Below are 16,827 nucleotides of genomic sequence, written 5' to 3' on the forward strand. Positions count from 1 at the left end.
AAACACAGGACAGCAGTATCAGATGGTGATGAGAGAGAGAGTCCAAGATGAACACAAATGGTCATCTCAATGTTGTCTGTAAAAACCAGATCCCTCCACAAGTGCGTCACACTGCCCTCTGGGGTTTAAACTCACCAAACATCCGAAAATATCAAGCCTTAGATATCCCAAAGACTGCTTCCTTGTGATGTCCCTACAACTGGGTTTTCCAACAATCATCTGGAACCATCATATGGGAAGAGAGAAAAACTCCACATAGTCTAGTCCCGTTTTACGTTCTTTTTGAATTTCCACCGTTAAAATACTTGTCCACATTAAAATCTTTTCACAGTCTTTGTTCCTATTTGACTGTATAACTTGTTGTCATATTTTATTATCAGTCACTTACTGAGGAGACAAAAGCTGGTTCCGTAGTGTGCTTTAGCTAAACATGCCGCTTCGCACGTCGCTATGCACCACTTCCGGTTTCTCCACTCAGTAGTTTGGACGCAAGGTGTCTGTGTGTCACTTGCGGTCGTCCTAAGGTCACTTTCTGATGCGTATCGTCATTACAACTTTGTCAAAGGGCGTGACCTTACGGTGCGGTGTCCTGGGTTATATCTGACAGTCAATCTATTAGAATTAACTCTGTGTACTTCCCAACTGCTACTAATAAAGGTACACACCAGCGGAGGGTCAGATGTCATTATCAAGAGAGATTATTTTAACCCAATTCATTGATAATAACGGACATCAAACTATCGATCATTACAATCTTAATTTAAAAAGACTATCAATCTTTAATAAATTAAAAAGAAGAATTCCACTATTAGGGTATTCCCCTATTTTAACCACTTGCCGACCGCCGCACGACGATATACGTCGGCAGAATGGCACGGGCAGGCATATGGGCGTATATATAAGTCCCTGCCTGCCCGCGGGTGGGGGGCCCGATCGGGCCCCCCCCCGGTGCCTGCGGCGGTCGGCATTTCTTCGAGAGCGATCCGGGATGAGGGGGCGGCCATTCATTCATGGCCACCCCCTCGCGATCGCTCTCGACGAATGGAAATCCCCCGTGACATCACTTCCTCTCCTGTAATGTAAACACAGGAGAGGAAGTGATGTATTCTCTCCTCCGTGTCGGTATTTTCCGTTCCGACACGGAGGAGAGCGGATCGGTGAGTTGCACCAACACTCTACACACACAGTAGAACATGCCAGGCACACTCACACCCCCCCTTTACCCCCCGATCACCCCCCCAATTACCCCTGCCCCCCAGTCACAGTGACACCAATGTCATTTTTTTTTTTTTTTTTTTTTTTTTTGCATTGGTGTCATTTGTGACTGTAATAACTGTTAGGGCAGTTAGAGTTAGCCCCCTTTAGTTCTAATGTACCCCCCTAACCCCCCCAATAAAGGTTTAACCCCGTGATCACCCCCCGTCGCCAGTGTCACTAAGGCTGGGTTCACATTGCAGCGGTTTATGAGAACGAATGTGATTCGCACCGCACTGCAGTGCAAATCACATCCGATCTCTGTGCGATTCGAGTTCAGCCATTCGCCGCACCCGCCGCACCCGCCACACCCGCCGCACCCGCCGCAAATTCGCACGGGACCCTTTTTTTGGCCCGCAGCAGAATCGGATCGCATGGGTGTTCACACCATGCGATCCGAGTTTGCAGATCGCACTGCGATCTGCGAACTGATCTGGGGGTGTCAGTAACATTTCACTGACACTCCCAGCAGTTCGCATAGGGCAGTGTGAACTGCCGCCGGGAGGCATGCGATGCGGGAACCCGCCGCGGATTCGCGGCGTTTCCGCATCGCTCCAGTGTGAACCCAGCCTAATAAGCGATCATTTTTCTGATCGCCGTATTAGTGTCACAGGTGACGCTAGTTAGGCAGGTAGGTATTTAGGTTCGCCGCAGCTTTTTATAGCGCCAGGGACCCCCATATACTACCGCATAAAGCCCCCTGATTGTCCCCTAGTTAACCCTTTCACCAGTGATCACCATATAACTGTTACAGGTGACGCTGGTTGGTTAGTTATTTTTTTATAGTTTCAGGGCACCCGCCATTTATTACCTAATAAAGGTTTAACCCCCTGATCACCCGGCGGGTGTCATTTGTGACTAATAACTGTTAGGGCAGTTAGGGTTAGCCCCCTTTAGTTCTAAGGTACCCCCCTAACCCCCCCAATAAAGGTTTAACCCCGTGATCACCCCCCGTCGCCAGTGTCACTAAGGCTGGGTTCAGATTGCAGCGGTTTGAGAACGGATGTGATTCGCACCGCACTGCAGTGCAAATCACATCCGATCTCTGTGCGATTCGAGTTCAGCCATTCGCCGCACCCGCCGCACCCGCCACACCCGCCGCACCCGCCGCAAATTCGCACGGGACCCTTTTTTTGGCCCGCAGCAGAATCGGATCGCATGGGTGTTCACACCATGCGATCCGAGTTTGCAGATCGCACTGCGATATGCGAACTGATCTGGGGGTGTCAGTAACATTTCACTGACACTCCCAGCAGTTCGCATAGGGCAGTGTGAACTGCCGCCGGGAGGCATGCGATGCGGGAACCCGCCGCGCATTCGTGGCGTTCCCGCATCGCTCCAGTGTGAACCCAGCCTAATAAGCGATCGTTTTTCTGATCGCTGTATTAGTGTCACAGGTGACGCTAGTTAGGCAGGTAGGTATTTAGGTTCGCCGCAGCTTTTTATAGCGCCAGGGACCCCCATATACTACCGCATAAAGCCCCCTGATTGCCCCCTAGTTAACCCTTTCACCAGTGATCACCATATAACTGTTACAGGTGACGCTGGTTGGTTAGTTATTTTTTTATAGTTTCAGGGCACCCGCCATTTATTACCTAGTCTCACTAGTGTACCCCTAAATTTAGGGGTGTCTACTTTCCAAAATGGGGTCATTTGGGGGGGGTTTGTGCCATCTTGGCATTTTATGGCCTTCAAAACTGTAACGCCCTTAGAAAGCCTGAAGGCGGTGCTTGGTTTTCGGGGCCCCGTACGCGGCTAGGCTCCCAAAAAGTCCCACATATGTGGTATCCCCGTACTCAGGAGAAGCAGCAGAATTTATTTTGGGGTGTCATTTCACATATGCCCATGGCATGCGTGAGCAATATATCATTTAGTGACAACTTTGTGAAAAAAAAAAAAAAAAAAAAAAGTTTGTAATTTATCCCGCAACTTGTGGCAAAATATAAAATATTCCATGGACTCAACATGCCTCTCAGCAAATAGCTTGGGGTGTCTACTTTCTAAAATGGGGTCATTTGTGGGGGTTTTGTGCCATCTTGGCATTTTATGGCCTTCAAAACTGTAATAGGTAGTGAGGAGTGAAGTCAAATATTTACGCCCTTAGAAAGCCTGAAGGCGGTGCTTGGTTTTCGGGGCCCCGTACGCGGCTAGGCTCCCAAAAAGTCCCACATATGTGGTATCCCCGTACTCAGGAGAAGCAGCAGAATTTATTTTGGGGTGTCATTTCACATATGCCCATGGCATGTGTGAGCAATATATCATTTAGTGACAACTTTGTGAAAAAAAAAAAAAAAAAAAAAAAAGTTTGTAATTTTCCCGCAACTTGTGGCAAAATATAAAATATTCCATGAACTCAACATGCCTCTCAGCAAATAGCTTGGGGTGTCTACTTTCTAAAATGGGGTCATTTGTGGGGGTTTTGTGCCATCTTGGCATTTTATGGCCTTCAAAACTGTAATAGGTAGTGAGAAGTGAACTCAAAAATTTACGCCCTTAGAAAGCCTGAAGGCGGTGCTTGGTTTTCGGGGCCCCGTACGCGGCTAGGCTCCCAAAAAGTCCCACATATGTGGTATCCCCGTACTCAGGAGAAGCAGCAGAATTTATTTTGGGGTGTCATTTCACATACGCCCATAGCATGTGTGAGCAATATATCATTTAGTGACAACTTTGTGTAAAAAAAAAAAAAAAAATTTTTTTTTTGTCATTATTCAATCGCTTGAGGCAAAAAAATAAAATATTCAATGGGCTCAACATGCCTCTTATCAATTTCCTTAGGGGGTCTACTTTCCAAAATGGGGTCATTTGGGGGGGTTTTGTACTGCCCTGCCATTTTAGCACCTCAAGAAATGAGATAGGCAGTCGTAAACTAAAAGCTGCGTAAATTCCAGAAAACGTACCTTAGTTTGTAGATGTGACAACTTTTGCGCAAACCAATAAATATACAATTATTGACTTTTTTTTTACCAAAGACATGTGGCTGAATACATTTTGGCCTAAATGTATGACTAAAATTGAGTTTATTGGATTTTTCTAATAACAAAAAGTAGAAAATATCATTTTTTTTCAAAATTTGCGGTCTTTTTACGTTTATATCGCAAAAAATAAAAATCGCAGAGGCAATCAAATACCATCAAAAGAAAGCTCTATTTGTGGGAAGAAAAGGACGCAAATTTTGTTTGGGTACAACATTGCATGACCGCGCAATTACCAGTTAAAGCAGCGCAGTGCCAAAGTGTAAAAAGACCTCTGGTCATTTACCAGCAAAATGGTCCGGTCTGAAAGTGGTTAAGCTATATATGGATACATGCATTCATAATCATATGCATAGTCTCTATAAAAAGAATATATGTACGGTATATAAAATAAATATCCCTATAAAAACCTAGAAATAATACTTAATACTGACTTCACCTAAAAATACTGACTTTATATATCCACCAAGACAAAAACCCAGAAAAGCCAATCAAATCTTACAAAAAAAATAAAAAAAATTGCCTATAAGTTACTACCCAAAATACTTATAACAATTTTAAATCTCAATAGTCACTAATAAAACAATTAATATCAAGTTCTATATTTAACTCCTTGGGGACTAGCGTATTCATCAAAAAAATCCATTGGGTTTCATGCTTTGAAGGCTCTGTTACCATATTAGAACCTCACCAAGATGGCTTAATGCGATCAATACCCCAAAACATTGGTCCTGAAGGGTCTTGATTATGGAATAGCTTGAAGTGAAGGGACACATTGTGGTCCTTAAAACCAATCAATATATTGTGAATATGTTCTGCTATCCTAATGCGTAACAGTCATTTAGTTCTGCCTACATACATTAGCCCACAAGGGTATTTTAAAATGTATACTACATGAGTTGTATTGCAAGTGATAAACTCCTTGATGGTTAATTCCTTATTGTTAGATGTGGATAGAAACCTATCTATACCACTTATTTGACATGACACTTCACGACATGCTTTACACTTTCTGCATGAGAAAAAAAACATCTTTATCCCAGAATGTGGGAGACGACTAGGGGGGTCCAAAACTTCTTTTACTACCACGTCACCAAAACTTTGGGCCTTCCTCTAGATAAACTTTGGCTTTGATGGAAGTATCTTTTGTAATGTCCTATCTAGACATAAAACGTGCCAGTTGGTATAAAAAACAGACTTAACTTTTCTATACTCAGATTGGAAGTCTGATACAAAACCCCATTCATAATTTTTACTTGTTACCCCCACATCCTTATTTCTCAAGACCTCTTGTCTAGGAAGAGAACCCACTTCTTCCACGATAGTGTCCAGATATTGAGGTTTATAGTCTTTTTCCACAAACCAATTTTTTAAAACTTTTGCTTGTTCTAAAAAAATCATCAGATGTAGAGCAATTACGTTTCACCCTCATTATTTGGCCTTTTGGGACATTTCTCAGCCACAGGGGATGGTGGCCCCTGTGAATATGTAAAAAATTATTCCTGTCAATGGATTTAAAAAATACTTTTGTTTGCAAGGTGTCATTAACTTGATATATAGTGGCATCTAAAAATGTGATCTTTCGTACTGTACTGACTTGTCAATTTAATATTATTACCATTATTGTTCAAATCTTGCAAAAATAATTCTAAAGACACTTTTGATTGGTCTATATAGCATCTATAGAATAATTCTGCTCTATTTTGATGGAACACTGCCTTGTCATCTCATTCTCCCATAAAGAGGCTGGCTATGCTAGGTGCAAACCTAGCACCCATAGCCACCCCCCTTTTCTGGGTAAACAAAATTGTTACTAAACCAAAAATAATTATGGGCAAGACAGAAATCAAGTGCATTTCGTAAAAAGATTTTCTGCCTATGCGGATAATATTCCTTAGACAAAATAACCACACCTCCCCCTTTATCCGCAGGTCTAATTACAATATCTTTCCTTTTTTCCAAGGACTCAATCCCTTCTTTAATATACCTAGGGTTTATATTCTTTTTGGGTTTCAGTTCATCTAAGTCCTGCAAAACCAAGTTTTTAAAGACTTCTAAATGTCCATTGTCTGGTGACACATACAGTAAATTAGACAGAGACTCCACCCCTCAATACAGAATAGAATTGGAATCTCTGATAGTACGTGGGACTAATATTCACACGCCATCTTTTTGCACCCTAGTTCCTATGTTTTTGTGCATATGACTCAACTATGCACTAAAACATAGGAACGGGGGTGCAGGAAAATGGCAACAGGTGCGTACAGCAGAAAGTACTTGGTTTTATTTCAGCAGCTTTGTTAAATTTGCTTCCTCGTGCCTGCAGCTACAAAGGCCAATGAGGGCTGCTACAAAAGCAAATAAGGACTTGTTTTAAAGGCATTTTACTGCTTGTAAAATAAAACATGCAAATACCTCAACGCGCATAGTCCGGGTACAGGTTTTCTTTGAGGTTCTGTAATACTCATGGTGAATTTGTTTTGTTCCGTGAAGACTGCTTTTATCTTTGCATTTAGAGATCCCATTCCCAATGCTGAATGTATCAATGCTTCTGATTCATAGATTATTCTAAGCTTATTTGTTTCCCTGTTTTCAGAAAATAAAAGACAACAGATTTGAGGAATGGGACAACATACGAGGACCTCGTCCATGGGAAGACTCTAAATCTTACCAAGAGCAACAGAAGATAAAAAACAACATGAAGACATAAATAACGAGTTAGAAAGCATTGAAAACCTTTACATAGGTGCCTTCAGAGGACAGAACAAGCGGATAATGTTCCATTTCATTGCTTTGTCTTTACAATTTCACAGTACTTGTGCAGGAGAGCCTTATGGTGTCCACAGGCTTCCTATAAAGGGCATGCTTCAACACTCCTGGACATTTGATTCTGTCTTACCACCGGGTGGACCTTGATGAATTGGCGGGCCTAGCTCAGATTTTTTGATTGTTTTCTGACACAAGATTCTCGTTAATATTAAATCATTGTTTTATGCTATCCTTCTTGTCAAGTCCTTTTTAGATTTCTGTAACGGATTGCTGCAAACAGAATATTAAATATTTCACATAAGACCAGTCATGGAAATTGATTTCTGTGCAGAAGTGAAGTCACTGCAGAAAAAGAAATACTTAGGGAAATGATGAAAGTTGCTTTCTACATTCAGATAAAATGTATTTAATGTGTACAGTGTATTGGAAATTAAAGGATGTTTTGCAACATATTGCCTTTTTTTTATAAGTCTTGTGCTTGCAGCAGGAACCATAAAATAATATTTATGTATATTAAGCTATAAGGAAGAACTATCACTCATAATCAGCCATTACAGTGTGTCCATACCATTGCATTTGATGCATTAACAGTGTGCTGCATTTAATCCTGTTTGTATGTTGGTGCAAATGGTACAAATAGTAATATTTTTAAATGCACCATAGCTTTTTGGATAAAAAACAGATGTGAATGTAGCCTTAAGCTGGACATAGGAACATCACTCGTGTGGAAAATTAGAGGAGATGGGAGAAAGATTGTTGGTCAAACAGTAAATCCATCCAATCAGATGCAGGTATTCCTGCAGCTGGAAATTCTTCCAGTCACATTGTGTAGCATGTATGGAGGAATCTGTTAGATCTTTTCCTCGTTGATCTTTTTACCTTACCTCCTTCCTGGGCACGAGTGACATCACAATTCCTATGAGCCACTGGGAAATGTAGAGCAAGCCAAATTAAAAAAAAAAGATACTCTTGCACTGGACTGTCTTTCCAAGAGGTTTGAGTAGCTTTTCAATCTCTCAAAAATGATCGTAACATCACACCCGGCAATAGGGAAAACCAAAGTAAGGTAAGTATATAATCCAACTTTTTTGAAACTTTTTGAAGTACTATCATGAAGGACATCATGAAGGACTACTGCTGACAAAGTCCTTGTAGGACGTAACGTGCGTACGGGAGGAGGAGCTGCTTTTGCGGATGTCACCCGCTCTCTGAGTTGTGCACTTCACAGTAGCTATAGTGTCACCTTGTGGCTATTTGCGGGCATGGTTTAATGCACAATGTGAAGTTGATTTTTTTATTCTGCTACATTTCTGCCGACTGTTACTTTCTATTGAACTGAAATATTTAGTAAATTTAATTTAAGTTTTATTCAAAAACGATCGCTAAAAGCTACACGTAGATCTTTTTTTTTTTCATATATTTCTGTGCTATTGCTCGAGTAACCTGTATGCCTTCACTTTACTGTTCAGATTAATGCTATTTGGATATACACAGCAAGTTCTACCCCATGAGTGCTACCAGGCATTTGATCATCAGTGCCTCACTGGATTCCATGCTGCTGGAGAAATATACCTCATTTCATCTTGTCCGTATTTGTGGATTGGTGCTGCTGGATCCGTCCATCCTGTGTTATAGGATTAAGCCCATTTGAATTTTCAGTGGTCCATCATATTCGATAAGAGAATTCTGTGTTGGTAGAAGGATTTGTCCAGGGCCGGACTGGCCTACCGGGATACCAGGAGATTTCCCGGTAGGCCGCTTGCCCTGGGGCCGCTTTTAGTTGCGGCTACATTTCTCTCCTCTCTCCTGTGGATCACAGCGCTGGCTGGCTCTATGTTCGGCGGCCACTCTGTAACACGGCCCCGCCCCCCCAGACCAGCTTGTGTGATAGTAGATAGAATCAACTTTCTGCCTATCACACGAGCCAGTCTGAGGGGACGGGGCCATGTTACAGAGCGGCCACCGAGCCAGCCAGCGCTGTGATCCACAGGAGGAGATGCTGCAGGTACAGCCCACCCTGTGTGCCACAGTGCCTGGATAGGAGGATCAGCGATTCTCCTATCCAACTTATTTTACTGTCCCCAGTTCACCTTGTGCTCCCCCGCCAGTGCGCTCCTCCACCACCACACTCTCCTGCCCCCCCCAGTTCTCTCCTCCCCTGTTCTTGCTGCCCCCCCTGCTCTCCCCATCCTTCTATAGCCACCATCCCAGTGCTCTCCACTCTGTTCTCCCCCATTGCTCTCCACTCCTCCCAGTGCTCCCCCCCAGTGCTCTCCACTCCCCCCCAGTGTTCCCCCCCAGTGCTCCCCCCTGTCCCTCCCAGTGTTCTTCACTCTCCCCGTCTCTCCCCCTGTTCCCACTCCCAGTGCTCTCCCCCCTGTCCCCATCCCAGTGCTCTCCCTCCTGTCCCCCCTCCCAGTGCTCTCCCTCCTGTCCCCCCTCCCAGTGCTCTCCCTCCTGTCCCCCCTCCCAGTGCTCTCCCTCCTGTCCCCCCTCCCAGTGCTCCCCCTCCTGTCCCCCCTCCCAGTGCTCTCCCCCCTGTTGTGCTCTCCCCCCGTTCTCCCCCTAGTGCTCCCCCCCTGTTCTACCCCCAGTGCTCTCCCCCTGTTCTCCCCACAGTGCTCTTCACTCCCCTAGTGCCCTCCCCTCCAGCGCTCTGCACTCCCCCAGTGCCCTCCCCTCCAGCGCTCTTCACTCCCCCCTGTTCTTCCCCTCCCCCCAGTGCTCTCCTCTCCCCCCCCCCGTTCTTCCCCTTCCCCAGTGCTCTCCTCCCCCCTGTTCTTTCCTATCCCCCCGTTCTTCCCCTTACCCCAGTGCTCTCCTCTCCCCCCCCCAGTGCTCTCCCCCCCAGTGCTCTCCCCCCTGTTCTTTCGCCCCCAAGTGCTCTCCAGCTCTCCCCATCACTCTCCAGCCCCCCCATTCTCCCCACCCCTGTTCTTTCTGGCCCTCTGGTGCTCTCCAGCCCCCCCAGTGCTCTCTAACCCCCCGTGCTCTCCACCCCTGTTCTTTTTGGCTCCCCCCAGCACTCTCCACTCCCCACCCCTGTACTCTCCACTCCCCCCTGCATTTTGCCCCCACCTATGTGCTCTCCCCCCCCCATAGTGCTCTCCAGTCCCCCGTACTTTCCACCTCTGTTCTTTCTGGCCCCCACTGGTGCTCTCAAGCTCCCCCCATTGCTCTCCACTCCCCCCTGCTCTTTGTACCCCCCCAGTACTCTCCAGTCCCTGTGCTCTCCACCCCTGTTTTTCTGCCCCCCTGTGGTCTTCACCACCCCACACTCTTAGCCCCCCCCCCAGTGCTCTCCACCCCTGTTCTTTTTGCCCCCCCAGTGCTCTCAATTCCCCCCCCCCCAGCACTCTCCGCTCCCCACCCTTGTGATCTCCACTCCCCCCTGCTCTTTGAGGACGGCTGAAGGTGCAGGTGGCCAGGGACCACTCCATCTCACAGCAAACAGATCCTCTGGAAGGAGCACCGTCCCCATCCAAAATGAGAACAGACCCTGCCTGCTGCTGGCCATCATGGATATCCTGCTGGCATGCAAGGTACCGTACCGAGCATCAACAACACACCTTCCCACAGACGGGGACTGCAGACTGGGACATGGGGCACAGGAGGGGCTGCAATGATGGGCACAGTGAGACTGCATTCACGGCACAGTAAAGCTGCATTTGGTGGGCACAGTGAGGCCGCATTGGTGGGCACAGTGAGGCCGCATTGGTGGGCACAGTGAGGCTGCATTGAGCTCTTTTATCATGTCTGCAGTCTCTGACCATTTCCTGTATCATGTCTGCAGTCTCTGAGGGAGTCTGGAATATTTATATATATATATATATATATATATATATATATATATATATATATATATATATATATATATAGCCCTATGTGATTTTTATATCTATATATAATACTCTCTTCATCAAATGTGCTTTAAAATGTATGGTTTCCCTTTCATGAACAAGAAAATAATGACGTTATGCTGTTGGGCTGGTATAATAATGCTGTGGGGCTGGTATGACATTTTTTACAGGGCTGGTTTTTATTCCGAGTCCGGCCCTGGATCTGTCACTCTGATTTTGTCTCATCATTAGAAGATTGCCTTCATCACATGGCGGCCTCACCTTTTCTCTCTAAATTACCATTTGATTATGTAGTATATTGACTTTACTTGCGCTGCACCATTTTTTGAATTTGTTGCTTTAGGTTAGGTTCACACCTGTATGGGTGGTTCCTGCTGCAGGCACCTGTTACTGCAACCGCAACCACCCACACAAAAAACATGCGAGCAGGTGTCATTAATCCTATTGGCATGCCCTACGCACTGGAAATTGCACCTACATTGGGAACTGCACTGCACTTGCGGTTTCAAAGCAGACTGCAATTCCTAAAATGCAACAGGGACCTTTTCCCTGAGTTTCAGGAGGCATGGCAGCCCATTCAAATGAATTGGCTGGTGTGCCTAAGCAAAACGCGACTCACAGGGCTGCATATGTGTATGAAACTAGGCTTAAGGAGCAACACCCATGTGATAATCTTTGTGATTACTGGCTGTCTGTACTGAAAATATTGCGTGAAGTATGCATGTGTGTTAAATGAGGTTGGTCAATGCAACTAAAGTGGTTTTGCATTAAAGTGGAACTTTAGCCACAACCTACCTAATGCTAAACCTACTCTCAGACACATTCTAAACCTAATCTATCCAACCCTGTAAAGAAGAGATCGCTATACACACCTATTCTACAGCCAGTCTGGTCCCACACTGAGCTGTCAGCAGCGGCTTCAGTGTGTGGGAGTGTGCGAGAGTGGCAGCCAACGATGAATGCACCATAGTAACAATATGGGTGACGTCGCCTCCCAGGCATTTCTCAGCCATTTCCAGTTTTCTGTCTGTGCCTCCACTTTAAGGTAAAAAAAAACATTTTACCATTTTTGATCCAACCCCCCCGGTCACTTACCTGAGTCCTCTAGCAATCCATTGCTGTATCCAGCTGTATCTCGTCTTTCTTCTGCCTCCTCTCATGGGACATGGGAGACGTTGGCTCCAGCTGCTGTCAGTCAATTCATGAGAGGAGTGACAGGGTGGGGCCGAGACCTGTTGTGTGTGTGATGCACACAGCCCAGCTCAGAAGTGTGTCTGTACATGTGCCCCATAGCACACTGCATGCTATGGGGGCACACACAGAAGAGCAGAGAGCACCAGCATGTGACTTCAGAAGATGAGGTAAGGGACTAATGTGTGCAATACCATTACACAGAGAAGGTAAGTATAACACGTTTATTCTTTGAATTGAAAAAAATTGGGCTTTACAACCACTTTAAACTTTTACTGCTCGGTTTAAATATATGTGGTGTGAGAAACGCAGTGAATCCTGTGTGTTTCCCGCACTGCATTGAAATAGCATGGTATTCAAGCAAACCGCAAAGGGTGTCAATGTTAAGTTAATGACACCCCAAAACAACCCGCAAAATGCAGTGTGATTAACACAATCAGATCGCTCAGTGCAATCCGATTCCAGTGCTGGGAAAAAAGGGTCCTGCACCTTTTTTGTACTGATGCGGTGCAATTTGAGCCATACAAATGAATGGCTCAAATCACACCTCGCAGACATCACATGTGATATGCACAGGAATGCGATGTGGCACACCGCGTGTATGTGAACCGAGCCTTAGTAAACTGAACTAAATATTGATAGTTAAATAGGTAACATATTAACACTTTGTGTGCATTGTGGCTTAGTGAATTTAGGTATAAAAAAAAAATTATTTTTCCAGTTGGACAATTTCCCTTCCTAATTATTTGCATTAGCAGAAATATATAAGAGTTGGATAAAAGACAGCTGTCTAAAATTTCAGTAGCTGGCTGGGATGTGAAATGAAAATGTACCTGGAACCCATAGTAATTTCTGCATTAGTAATGTGGTTTTGTGGTTCCTGGAAAGGAAATGGTTTGTATCCTCTTCCTTTATTGCCATGCTAGAGAACAATGCATAAGCATGCAGGGAATGAAAGTGTTGTATTCCGCCTGTACTGATTAGAAGCCATCGTGCATGTGCTGATTTCACTTTCCAGCAAATCTCGTAGACATAGCAGTATTGCTTCTTGTCCTTGGGGGATTTATCTGCCAGAAGTGAATGGATTTAAAATTCCATTGGCATGCGTTGTCCACACTCACCCAGCATATGGCCAGCATTTAGTTTCAAAGTCTCTCTTGCTCGGGAATGTATCTTTAATATATTTTGGAATACTATTGTCTTGTGTTCAGAAAGCAGGAAGGATTAAGTCTAGAGAAAATGAGCATTTGTTTGGCAGGACAGAATGAGATTCTGTGCTTTTCTGTGTATCTGTCAACAGCTGCCTATGGTTAGTGTTATTTATTTGCTTTTATTTTACCCATAAGATACCATGGTCATCTTTGTAAAGGCCCCTTCTCGCATACAGCACCCTTTGCTGCTCCTCTGAAAAGTGATTTGTGCTTAATTACTTTTCAGAGTGTTGTTGACAGGCACCTGGGAGGTGATATTTTTGCCTTTACCACCCGTATTAACGCTGAAAAGGCCGAACCACCATGCTGCAACCTCCTGCATTGCATGTCATTGCAGGACGGTTGTGGTTTTGCTCCATTAAGTTTAATTGGTAGCATTCAATGGCGGTACTGCCTGCCAAATGTAACAGGGCTTTACTTAATGTTGCAGCTGTAAATCATTGGGGCTGTGATATGTGCACAGCCCTGAGCAGCTCCATGTCTTTGTTTGCGGTTGGGAGGGTGGGGGGGTAGCATGAAAACCACAGCTCAACTGCCTGCTTTTACCTCCCCTGGCTGCACGTTTGAACAAACCCTTAGCTCCTGTTCACATCGGGGCGATTTGACAGGTAAAAGCGCATGTCAGATTGGAGCCTATTGCCAGCAATAGGAGTGTCCCAATCGGTGCGAAGCCAACTTTGTAGCACCGCACCGACCTCCAAAAGTAGTTCCTACACTACTTTTGTCAACTATGGCTGCAATTTTCAATAAACCTGCATAAACCCGCACAGATGTCTTTCAAGTACCCCCCGAAGTCGGACTGAAATGCGGCTTTAAAATCGTGCGAGTTCAGAGGAACTTGTGTGCCTTTAAAGCCGTGTTCAGTGTGAAAGAGGGCTTAAGACACTTTAGGGTTTATTTACTTAAAATGGAGAGTGCAAAATCTGGTGCAGCTGTGCATGGTAGCCAATCAGCCTTTAACCACTAGGCGTCCGCTCTATAGCCAAAAGACGGCTGCAGAGCGTACGCCAATTGCCGGGAGGCCGTCCCTGGACGTCCTCCTGTTTACTTCCACATTGCACGCTCCCGCGAGCGCACATCGGGGAAGTTCTGGGCTGGCCGTGTCCCCCGAACACAGCCAGTCACAGATCGCTGTAAACGGCCAATCACAGCGGCCGTTTACACCGTGATCGGCGTGCCCAATGAGAGATGATCTCACATGTAAACATATGAGATCATCTCAGCGCTGCACTCCCTCCTCACACAGACAGCGTGTGAGGAGGGAGAGGTTAGCGGCTGCAGCGGCCATAAGTAAAACATCTCCCCAGTGTGCCACCTGTCATTCCCATCTGTCCCCAGTGTGGCACCTGTCATTCCCATCTGTCCCCAGTGTGGCACCTGTCATTGCCATCTGTCCCCAGTGTGCCACCTGTCATTGCCATCTGTCCCCAGTGTGCCACCTGTCAGTGCCATCTGTCCCCAGTGTCCCATCTGTCCCCAGTTCCATTTGCCCCAGTGCCACCTGTCAGTGCCATTTGCCCCAATGCCACCTGTCAGTGCCATCTGTCCCCAATGCCACATATAAATGCCATCTGTCATTAGTGCCATGTATAATGCCATCTGTGATCAGTGCCACGTATCGGTGCCATTTGTCATCAGTGCCACCTGTCAGTGTCACCTGTTATCAGTGCCACATGTCATCAATGCCACGTATCAGTGCCACGTCGGTGTCACTGTCCTGGTGCTCCAGGGCCTTCAAAAGTGTAATAGGTAGTCAACAAGTTAGATGTGTAATTTATGCTCCTAGAACACATGACGGCGCTCCCTGCATGTTGGGCCTCTCTATGTGGCCAGGCTGTGGAAAAGTCCCACACATGTGGTATCATAATACTCAGGAGGAGTAGCAGAATTTATTTTGGGGCATTATTTGTGGTATACAAATGCCATGTGAGAGAAATAACCTATTACAACAAAAAAAAAATAAAAAAAAAATCTTAATTTTGCAAAGAATTGTGGGGAAAAAATGACAACACCAAAAAGCTCACCATGCCTCTTACTAAATACCTTGGAATGTCTACTTTCAAAAAATGGGTCATTTGGGGGGTATTTGTACTTTCCTGGCTTGTTCGGGTCGCAAGAAATGAGATCGGCCACCAGTACATCAGATGTGATCAATTTTGTATGATTCGCACCACAGCTTGTGGACTCTCTAACTTTCACAAAGACCAAATTATATCCACTAATTTGAGTTATTTTTACCAAAGATATGTAGCAGTATAAATTGTGGCCAAAATTCATGAAAAAAAAAAATTGCAAAATTTTATCACAGAAACAAATAAAAAATTTTCGGTCTTTTTTCATTTATAGCGCAAAAAATAAAAAACCCAGAGGTGATCAAATACCTCCAAAAGAAAGCTCTATTTGTGGGAAAAAAAGGACAAAAAATTCATTTGGTGTACATGACTGAGTAATTGTCATTGAAAGTGTGAGAGCACCGAAAAGCTGAAAATTGGTCTGGTCACGAGGGGGTGTTTAAGTGCCCAGTTGTCAAGTGGTTAACTTCAGCTTGTTCAATTAAGCTTTGACAAAAAAAAAACCTGGAACCTGATTGGTTTCTACGCAGAGCTACGCCAAATTTTGCATTCTCCAGTTTTAGTAAATCAACTCACTAGCTTGATGTTTTCTAAATTTGTACATCAACACCTGGATTTACTGTAAGCAAAATAGTATGACAAATGTAAATACAAACATACTATATTTATTCATGAAAAAAGGGTAGGATCTTTTCATTTAAAAGAAGGGGGTTAGCATATACAAGTGTTTGAGATTGCGTTTGTGATTTTTCTAGAAAATGGGGCCCTGGGCAAAAATAAAATGGGGCTTCATATGCTGAAATTCTGTAATGGGTAGCAGATATGTCTCAATAGGGCCTGAGGCATGCTGTATATAAAAAGGGATGTCTTAATCTGCATCTGACCTAGGCTAAAACTTTTTAAAGCAGCTGTAGACGCAGTCACTACTACAATCTCATATTAGCTTTAACATGTTTTAAACGTTGTTTTAAATATTTATATTCTTATAAAATCTGCACCCTTTTAATATTAAAAGGTTACCTATTGATTTTGCGTTGTTCTGTTACACAGGCCCCTGGCTGTCCACTACAAGTGACTGCCAACTCACTTTGCACAGACATGGCCTGCTGTTGCCACTTTCAGGAATTCTGGCTGGAGCAATGATAAGTACTATATCTATGACATGGTATTCAAATTATATAACAAGAAGACCTTAATGAAAGATTTCTGAGATTTTATGTTAAGGTCTCTTTCACACGGCCAATCCGTTCAGGTCCACCTGTCAGTTTTTCAGGCGGACCTGAACGGATGCTACATAGAGCTCTATAGAGCGGATCGGATGTCAGCGGTGACATCCAATCCGAAAAAGTGTCACCCGATCTCCCATAGGGGAGAGCGGCGCTGTGACAGGTCCGTCCCTGTGCAGTGTGCAGGAACAGACCTGTCATCTTCCTGCTCAGCGGAGATTGCCCCGGCGATCCCCGCTGAGTAATCTGATATCCACGAGGAGGATCGGCAC

General features: G+C 44.8%; 1 protein-coding gene across 2 annotated transcripts in view; it reads left to right on the forward strand.

The window, feature by feature from the left end:
* Positions 1-7,445, forward strand: part of COX16 (cytochrome c oxidase assembly factor COX16) — a 181,303-nt gene extending 173,858 nt beyond the window's left edge. For both annotated transcript variants that reach the window (XM_077464626.1, XM_077464625.1), the window contains one exon: positions 6,823-7,445. In XM_077464626.1, the coding sequence (XP_077320752.1) occupies positions 6,823-6,936 (114 nt within the window). In that variant the 3' untranslated portion in view covers positions 6,937-7,445. The remainder of the gene's footprint in view (positions 1-6,822) is intronic.
* The last annotated feature ends 9,382 nt before the right edge of the window (positions 7,446-16,827 follow it).

The sequence above is a fragment of the Lithobates pipiens genome, unplaced genomic scaffold (genome assembly GCF_037356315.1).
Source record: "Lithobates pipiens isolate NorthernLeopardFrog02 unplaced genomic scaffold, aLitPip1_a1.2 Scaffold_30, whole genome shotgun sequence".
Classification (NCBI taxonomy): Eukaryota; Metazoa; Chordata; class Amphibia; order Anura; family Ranidae; genus Lithobates; species Lithobates pipiens.